This window comes from Brachionichthys hirsutus, chromosome 20 (genome assembly GCF_040956055.1).
Source record: "Brachionichthys hirsutus isolate HB-005 chromosome 20, CSIRO-AGI_Bhir_v1, whole genome shotgun sequence".
NCBI classification, from domain to species: Eukaryota; Metazoa; Chordata; class Actinopteri; order Lophiiformes; family Brachionichthyidae; genus Brachionichthys; species Brachionichthys hirsutus.
The window spans coordinates 3,433,190-3,441,771 of record NC_090916.1 but is presented as its reverse complement, the minus strand read 5'-3'; the positions used below and the strand labels follow the sequence as shown (position 1 = coordinate 3,441,771).

At 47.9% G+C, this 8,582-nt stretch overlaps 2 protein-coding genes across 3 annotated transcripts; one reads left to right on the top strand and one right to left on the bottom strand.

The window, feature by feature from the left end:
* The first annotated feature begins 522 nt into the window (after positions 1-522).
* Positions 523-5,548, top strand: pgm3 (phosphoglucomutase 3). Its single transcript, XM_068753565.1, has 13 exons — positions 523-558; positions 1,407-1,615; positions 1,704-1,888; positions 1,968-2,035; positions 2,133-2,266; positions 2,358-2,553; positions 2,942-3,099; positions 3,271-3,354; positions 3,446-3,544; positions 3,674-3,793; positions 3,901-4,023; positions 4,889-5,062; positions 5,140-5,548. The coding sequence occupies exons 2-13, from the start codon at positions 1,409-1,411 to the stop codon at positions 5,227-5,229; spliced, it is 1,638 nt and encodes a 545-aa protein (XP_068609666.1). The 5' UTR covers positions 523-558; positions 1,407-1,408; the 3' UTR covers positions 5,230-5,548.
* Positions 5,549-5,695: 147 nt separating this feature from the next.
* On the bottom strand, positions 5,696-8,387 carry ngs (notochord granular surface). Of its 2 annotated transcripts, none has more exons than XM_068753563.1 (11): positions 8,165-8,387; positions 7,927-8,089; positions 7,686-7,835; positions 7,461-7,580; positions 7,280-7,375; positions 7,069-7,203; positions 6,869-6,979; positions 6,689-6,799; positions 6,477-6,601; positions 6,088-6,369; positions 5,696-5,992 (listed from the first exon to the last, which is right to left on the bottom strand). In XM_068753563.1, the coding sequence occupies exons 1-11, from the start codon at positions 8,359-8,361 to the stop codon at positions 5,899-5,901; spliced, it is 1,584 nt and encodes a 527-aa protein (XP_068609664.1). In that variant the 5' UTR covers positions 8,362-8,387; the 3' UTR covers positions 5,696-5,898. The 2 variants fall into 2 exon arrangements, with proteins under 2 accessions (XP_068609664.1, XP_068609665.1); XM_068753564.1 differs by having other exon boundaries at positions 5,696-5,987.
* Between the last annotated feature and the right edge of the window lie 195 nt (positions 8,388-8,582).

Here is an 8,582-nt window from a genome sequence, read left to right as displayed (position 1 = left end):
GCAGTATAACCGGAAACGTCTGACTGATAGGCGCGTCCTTGCGTCACGTGACGTACACGGAACTAGCCACGTCGCCAGTGGCTGAGAGGAAAGAGCAGGACATGTTTTACTCATTGTTGCTCTTTATTTATTATTCTCCAGAAAACAAAACAGTAAGTGAATTTAAAACAACACGAAGCGCTTCGTTCGCTCCTCTTCCGCATTCTACTTCCGTCGCGTTTCCGGAGTGCGGGTCACGCGGGTTTCGCTGGAGCCTATCACAGCTGCCTCTGGGGCGAGACCCGGATGAGACGCCAACTCATCGCAGGGTCACGCAGAGACAGACAGACACACGCTTGACGTGCACGCTCGTAGCTATTCACCGAGACTGCAAGTTTTTTGGAGGCGGTGGAGGGGAAACCGGAGAAACCGGAGAAACCGGAGGGAACCCACGCAGACACGGGGGAAAAAACATACAAACCCCGCACGGCATCGAACCCGGAAGCTTCTTGTTGTGAGTCAGGCCGCCTCGCCACCGCGGTGTCCTAAAGAGCATCGCTTTCAACCACATTTATAGAGGTATGTTTTACCTTTAGCAGAAGTTAGAAGCTGAGCGTTAAGTTAATCTCAACTCTTCAATATAGACTAGCTAAGTCTGTCCTTCCACTCGTTTAGCGTGATTTAGCGTGTTGGTTTATCTCGACTCGGGCGACAGGCTGTTTTGAACTTTGCCCTCTCGTCGCTGGAGATTGCGTGAAGGTCTGGTCCAGCTGTTATCTCTTTGGTGGCGTTTTAACACGGACACGTGACCAGAAAGTCTCCAAAACCTTCCACACGCGTCTCTGTAATTATGTTTTCATTGAGGGGAAATCTTAAATATAAGCACAAGGCACTTTCCATCTTGATTTTTGTCCGGCTGTCCTAAAGGTAGTGCCACTCGTCAGTCAGGGTCTGCTGAGGGTTTATTCTAGAACCGCTTCCTGCACGATACCGGTCAAGATGCCCCAGACGTGGCATTCTTGTAGATGTAAATTCCTCCCCAGACTTTCTGCCTGACTATTGTGGCGGGTCAGTTTAAGAAGGGAATGGCTCTCTGGGCTGATTTGGATGGAAACATTATGAATACGTCTCTTAAAATTGTGTTTTCATACTCAAGACGACTCACAAAAGTCAGTTCCGTGTGAGCAAATAATGTACGGTGAGAATTATCATTCAATCTTTTCTAAATAGCAAAAGTGATTTATTTGTTAAATAGAGAAAACAGTTTCTCATTGTGCAAGGGTGAGCTGGGGTCAAATTCCTCGAGCGTTTTAGGTGATCACAAAACTGCAATATTCAGTGCGTTCTGTCGGTTGTATTTACGTACTTTTAATTCAGCATAAATCCCATCACCTCTTGGGTCTGTTGTGTTTTTGTATGCGTTTCAGTGATGGCCCAGTTTCCAGAAGTATCAAAGCAGTCCAGTCTGCATCCCAAACCTGCAGACGTATTTCTGCAGTATGCCACTGCTGGTTTCAGGACCAACGCCAAACTCCTCGACCACGTCATGTTCAGGATGGGAGTGCTGGCTACGCTTCGCTCCAAAAAAACCAACGCCACCATAGGTGTCATGGTCACTGCGTCGCACAACCCAGAGGTGAATGAGATATTTTGGTTCACGTGAAAGACGGTCACACTCACGGCGATCCCGTTTGCTGTTTCTCTTTACATCTTCACTTGCGTAGGAAGACAACGGGGTAAAGTTGATTGACCCCATGGGGGAGATGCTGTCGCAGACGTGGGAGGTGTTTGCCACCCAACTGGCCAACGCAGACCAGGATGATTTCCTGACTGCTCTGATGGATGTTATAGAGAAGGGGTCGGTAGACATGAGCCGGGAGGCCAATGTGTTTGTGGGCAAAGACACGAGGTAGGATTTTAAGAAGTGCTTTATTTAGATGTGATTTACACGGCGAGAGGACTAAACAACACCCGTTCTCTCGCCGTAGGAGCAGCAGTGCCAGCCTTTCACAGGCCGTGCTGGATGGAGTATCGGCACTCGGTGGTCGCAGCAGAGGTAGAGGCGGGCGGCCCTTTTGGCTCGTCGGTGAAAGCATGTTTGTTGAACTCATTTTTATCCACTTTGTTTTTCTCCCTTCTGACTCCCTCATCAGACTACGGTTTGTTGACCACCCCGCAGCTCCATTACATGGTTCGCTGTCACAACACACGGGGTGAATACGGAGAAGCCACGCTGGAAGGGTACTATAAGAAACTGTCCCAGGCATTCATTCAGCTCACAAAGAACGTAAGAAGACAGGATGTGGCATTCGTTTATGGCCTTTGTCTGCTAGAATCACTCCTTTATCCCTTTCATCCGTTTTTTATTTCTATTGCAGGCGTCCAATTGCACGGACGACCAGAAGCACCTGTCCGTGGATGCTGCTAATGGTATTGGGGCTCTAAAGCTGCGTGAGATGGAGTGCTACCTGAATAAGGAGCTGCACATCTCGCTGTTCAACGATGGCAGTCGGGGAAAGCTCAACCACCGATGCGGCGCCGACTTCGTCAAAACGCAGCAGAAAGCTCCAACAGGTGCGGCCGGGAGACCGAACGATTGGGAAGGAGAATGACTCGTACCTCTTTGATGAGTACAGTATCGTAAATGGAGTAACAACGTAACAGTTGTTGTTTTACTTATTTCACCTGGAACCGTTGATGCACGATTTGACCACAAGGTTACGTATAATGTGCCAAAATAATCAATATAATATTTGGTTTCAATTTTACTTTACGTTATTTACACCTACGTTTAGCCACGTGCTAATGTCTCCTACGCTGATTCCTAGCTTAATGGTGTTAAACTTTTATGCTTGTAAAAATGTATTGATTGTTGGTGAGGGATCAAATGAATGTATACTCCATTGGCAGTTTAGAAAATACACGAAAACTTAAACGTATATTGCCTCCTTTCTCCGTGAAGGCCTTACGATGAACCCGGGGGAGCGTGGCTGTTCCTTCGACGGCGATGCCGACCGAATAGTTTACTACTACATCGACTCTGAAGGACAGTTCCACCTGCTGGATGGAGACAAAATTGCTACTCTCATCTGCACATTTCTAAAAGAGCTGTTTACACAGGTATGGGAATAAACAGGCACGTGTACACAACGGTGTAGCGATCCAGACTCGGCCAATGTAAGGCGGGATAAGATCCCATCCGCCTCGCCGCTACAAGGGATAACCGGCCAAAGGAAATAGATGGATGTCGACATTTCTTTAGTAAATACTTTTTCGTTTCTGTTCACCAAGGTCGGTTTAAACCTGAACGTAGCGGTTGTGCAAACTGCCTATGCTAACGGTAGCTCGACACACTATTTGGAGGACACCATGAAGGTGAGAGAACACGGTTGCATTTCTTTTCTTTTGGTCGTTCTTTGCCTTTTTTCTGGCTGAGTTAGCACCCACACATTTTCTTACCATCTAGGTAATGGTGAGATGTACGAAAACAGGAGTGAAGCACCTTCACCACGCAGCCCAGGAGTTTGATGTTGGCGTTTACTTCGAAGCCAATGGTCATGGAACTGTGAGTAGACACGTCAACAGGTCGACTAAAGCGCATCACCTCCTCCATTATTGTCTCTATCCGTGTTTTTTTTTTTGCTTTATTTGAGTAACTGGAATCCTGCATGTCATGATGTGTCGTTATGATCAGGTGTTGTTCAGCGAGGCAGCTGAAGAGCAGATCCGGCAGCTGGTGGAGGACGCTACCGCCGATGAGGAGAGGAAGAGAGTGGCTCTCCTGCTACAGAACACTGTGAACGTCATAAACCAGGTGGACACGCAGATGCTGACACGCCCTGAACTATTAAAGCATAAACTTGGTGTGACCCCTTCTTGTGCTTATAATGTATCTTGTGCTTTTTTTTTTTTCTGTTATAGACTGTCGGTGATGCCATTTCTGACATGCTGCTGATTGAAGCCATATTAACCATCAAGGGTATGACTGTTCAGCAGTGGGACGCCATCTATGGGGACCTCCCTAATAGGCAACTTAAAGTCAAGGTGCTCGTCTCCGCCGAGGAGGTTGTGTTTTTTGGTTTGTTTGTCGTTTGATAAAAGTTCGAGATGGATTTTAATGACATTTTCAGGACATGTCGGGAATGCTACCAGGAACAGTTGATTACATTTTGGTGATGATCCAGAAGAGATCCTGGATTCTGAATCGGTTTGAAATCTTCAGTAGCATTGCAGTCAATGGAGCTAAAACATTTGTTCCTCAATATCTCGGTTGATTATTGACTGATGTTTATGGAATTTGACAGTCATGTGGGGTGGGGAGATCTATCTCGTCACCGAACTTCATCTGGATCGGATCCAGAATGAGGTCAACTCTGAATCACTTTTACTTTTCATGGTTGGGGTATAAAGATACCAAGAACAATTTAGACCCTTTTGATGATCCAGATCACCATGTGGATGGTGTAAATCCAATTAGGAGGGGAATGAGCTGCTTGGCGGAGGTCTGCGCTCTCTGAGAGCTTTTCTAGTTTATGTATTGTCATGCATATTTATAATCGTTTAACCTGGAGGCAACTCGGTTTTAACTGCCCATCTTTTAATTTCATGGAAAACATTGATATAATCTTTTTTTTTTATAACATTATTTGTACATTCATGCCAGGCATCATTTCCCAATTTGGCATAATCCTGAGCAAGAAATTAGGTTATCTTAATTTTGCTCACAAAGCTTTATCACAATGGAGAGCATCTACATTTGCAACGTGCATGAAGAGTTTTTTTTGAACTTGTGTGTTACTGCTTAACTTTATCTCCGTTGTTGTTTTGTGCATATCTTCTCTCACTTTTGTGCCACCTGTGAATGTCATGGATAAGCTGAAGTAAGCATCTGTGTTTGCGCCACGTTGAGGTGGCGGACCGGCGGGTGATAGACACGACGGATGCAGAGAGACGGGTCGTGAGCCCGGCAGGACTGCAGGAGTCCATCGACACGTTGGTGAGGAATCATAGACGGGCCCGCGCCTTCGTGAGGCCCTCCGGCACCGAGGACGTGGTCAGGGTTTACGCTGAAGCCGAAACACGGGTGAGAGGTTGTCTTGGTACATCTTCGGCGACGTCTTGTATGATCTGATGTTTACAGATGTTCTGTGTATCTTTCAGGAGAGCGCCGATGCCCTGGCGCACGAAGTCAGCCTCGCAGTGTATCGTCTGGCTGGAGGAGTCGGGGGTGAACCCAAACCGTTGCTCTAGACTAGAGAGCCACAAAGCAAATCAGTCAGCCAGGTTATTTTGTATGGCTAATAGCAATTGGGACTTGACTTTTTTTATTCCTTTATGTATTTGCCGTTGTGAAGATTTGAGGTACAAAGTTTGATGCTGCTCTGAGTAATGAAACTCCTACCTCCTTACGTCTTATGTCTGAAATGTTCCTGAAATTATGGGATTAACTATAAGATACGTTGATAGATGTCATAAAAGGACTTAGAGGGTTTCAATGATGGCTTAAATTACATTTCTAATATCCTTGTGTATGGAACCTTTGTCCTTTACTCCACAATGAAACCACAAGTTGAAACGATGGGCGTTCCATCTGTGCCTTGACTTTACGTGGTCACTGCCTCGGTTTAAATAATGGCAAGGACATAGGTCTCTGGGTAATTGTGCATTTTTCAGTTTAAAACAATGGTTCTAACGATTTTTAAATGAAATCCACAAAGATGTTTGCTTGCTGTTTATTTGATTACTTTGACACGCGTGTTCTTGAAACAAGGGAAGGTTAGAAGAGCAGAAAGGCAGGAAGAGTTAGGAGCAGAGCAGTGTGACCGGACGCGGGGCGTTTTCTTCACGTCACGTTTCCAAGGGGAACAATATCGGTCCCAGTTGAGCGTCGCTTGGTGAGATTTTCCGTAGACGGATGCTCTATTCTTCACCTGAATCATCGGCCGCTCCAGAAATAGTGATGGTGCGTTCCCGTGTGTCACTTTCATAAGTGTCCTCGTCTGTCTTAACTGTTCTGGAGGAGGGGGCACAACAGGTGGACAAACAAAATTGAGACGTCATACTTTTGATTGAGAGCAAATGCAGGATGATCAGTCTGCCACCCTCTACCTGATGAGAACAGTCTTCCTCTCAGACAGCTCCGTTGCCTGAGCCTCTAGATCGGTCTGGGTGTCCGACGAGGCCGTCTCCACTTTCACCCTGCCGGCTCCGCCGCCGGCTGAGTCCGCAGAGGACGCCTCCGTCCTCGAAGTGACTACGGGACCAGAGCTAACAAAGACTGATCCCGAGTCTGCTCGCATTCCGATGCTGGAGGTGAGGCGCTGGCCTCCGGTTAGGGATAGGTTGGTTACCATGGTGCTCAGGCGGCTGTCCTCCCCCTCGATCAGCTTCCTGACAAATTAGTACGGAAGTGAAGGTGAAATGGAAACCCGGAATAAAAATGCTCCATCTTTGTTTTACATTGTGCGGAAGTGGCCGGATGGTGCCGTTGTCTTTACCTGTAGGTGGTGATCTCTATCTCTAGAGCCATCTTTACATTTAACAAGTCCTGGTATTCCCGCAGCAGCAGAGCAATCTTTTCCTTGGTTACCTTCAGATCCAGCCTAATTGCCTCGATGCGATCCTGCCGCAGTACAAGAGAATAGATTGATTTGAAGGAGATTAATCCTTGAAGGTACAAATAAATGCAGTGGTGCAATTTGCCATTTACCTCCAAGTCGTCTTCTTTTTTCTTGTATTTTTCCACTTTTTCACGAATCTGAGTCTCCAAATACTCGTTCCTCGTCTTCAGCACGTCCAATTCACGCTCCTTGCTGGCAACCTAAATGCACGCGCACGTCTAAAGAATGTGCACAAGTAGCAATACACCAGAGCAGCGAATCACACTCACGTCCTTCTTATAGCCGGTTATTTCATCTCGAACGCTTCGAACACTTTGTACATGTTTGCTGGAGGCGTTGGTCAGATCCTGAAACTTTGTCTTGTACCAAGAGTCCATCTCCTGGAGGAGAACAAATAGCGGCGTGAGTCTTACAGTTTGTGCCAGAAAAAAAAAACGGATAATGTTTCATGCACGTTATTCCAACATGCCTGCAGGTTTTTGGCAGCGATGCTGTCATATTGAGACTGAATCTGTTTGAGAGCGGTGGAGAGGTCCGGGAGGCCGAAGGCGAGGTCCACCTTAGCGGTCACTGTGTAGATCCGCTGCATCAGCTCCTCAATTTCCTTACAGTGGAGCACAAACAGTGAAAGTTAAGAGAAGGCGTGTCAGCCAGATGCCGGATGGGCAAACGTGCATCACCTCCTTGTGAACTCGCTGCAGGAAGGCCAGCTCGGCCTCCAGATGTTCCAGGTGTTTCTCCAGTGCGATCCGTGCCGAGGTTGCCCTGTCGACGTCCTGCAGCCACAAATGAAAAGTCAGATGTGCTTTTGCATTCTTACTAAACTCAAAGTTGTGAAAAGCCTTTTGCGGTGACCCTTACCGGACGGAGAGTCTCTAGGTCCTGTTCCGCCTTCTTTCTGGCATCCACAGCTTCATCGTATTTGGCCTTCAGCACGTCTAGCTGGCCCAACATGGCGTCTTTGGCTGCCACTGATATGTCCTGTTGCCAAGATGAAACGGGGGGGTTTACTGCATCCCTGAACAGTGTTTCTAATGCTACAACAAGCCGTAGTGTTGTGGGTTAGGAGACGTGACCTCCCCTCACCCTCTGGATTCTCATTTGTTCAGCGACCCTGTTGAGATCCCTCAGCTGAGACTCGTACAGTTGCCTGAGACCTGATGGTCGGACGTGGCGGCTCTTCAAGGCCTCGATCTCAGCTTCCAGCAGCTTGTTTTTCGACTCCAAGGTTCGCACCTGCAAGACAAAACGCAGGAGACAGAGATCAGCTTTAGTGACCACTAGAACGTTGTTACTTTATAGAACTGGATGTATTTGTTCCTCTTGCCTTTTCAATGTAGGCTGCCAGGCGGTCGTTGAGGGCAACCATCTCCTGCCTCTCATTGGTTCTAGTCGTTATAAAGGCGTGGTTCTCTGCTGCAGCCGCATCCAGGTCCAGTTCTGGACCCAGTCCCATGGGCAAACCGAAGCACAACGCCCCCACACCCATGCTGCATTAGATGGGACCAGAACAACCCGACTATGAGTGAACTTTTCTTGATTGGGGTCGAGTCTCTGTAACTCACCCAGCGATGCCAGCCTGGCTGGAGATGGCCCTGCGCCCCATCGTCCCGCCGCTGCGGGTGAAGCTGGCCGAACGGTAACGGGTCTCCCTGCGGGTCGGGGAGGGACTGGACACCCGGAGCTGATAGGCAGAAGGCTCGGCGAAGGTGCCCTCGAAATGCCGGCGGTACGAGGACATCCTCTCTGGACTACGACTCATGTTGATGTGGACTCAAATCTCAGCTGGAGACTCCAAACGGGTCACTCGCATCCTTGAGCCGCTTCTGGGGGGGTCTTTATATGCTCCGCCCGTCCCTGAACGCCGCACGGGAATGTCGAACCTTCCCAACCCACCGGGGAATGTCCCGACAAACATCTACCGAGGTGACGTCAAGTGCTTTATTATAAGAGGCTGAAATCATTCCGTGATGCTTTAATAAA

Excerpts from the sequence above, each read along its gene's own strand:
- ngs (XM_068753563.1), bottom strand. The coding sequence starts at position 8,361 with ATGAGTCGTAGTCCAGAGAGGATGTCCTCGTACCGCCGGCATTTCGAG. Across the intron at positions 7,204-7,279 it reads TGCAGCGAGTTCACAAGGAG|GAAATTGAGGAGCTGATGCA; the intron begins GTGATGCACGTT and ends CTCCACTGTAAG. Across the intron at positions 6,980-7,068 it reads TCGCTGCCAAAAACCTGCAG|GAGATGGACTCTTGGTACAA; the intron begins GCATGTTGGAAT and ends GTTCTCCTCCAG.
- pgm3 (XM_068753565.1), top strand. The coding sequence starts at position 1,409 with ATGGCCCAGTTTCCAGAAGTATCAAAGCAGTCCAGTCTGCATCCCAAA. Across the intron at positions 3,100-3,270 it reads TAAAAGAGCTGTTTACACAG|GTCGGTTTAAACCTGAACGT; the intron begins GTATGGGAATAA and ends CTGTTCACCAAG. Across the intron at positions 3,794-3,900 it reads CTGTGAACGTCATAAACCAG|ACTGTCGGTGATGCCATTTC; the intron begins GTGGACACGCAG and ends TTTCTGTTATAG.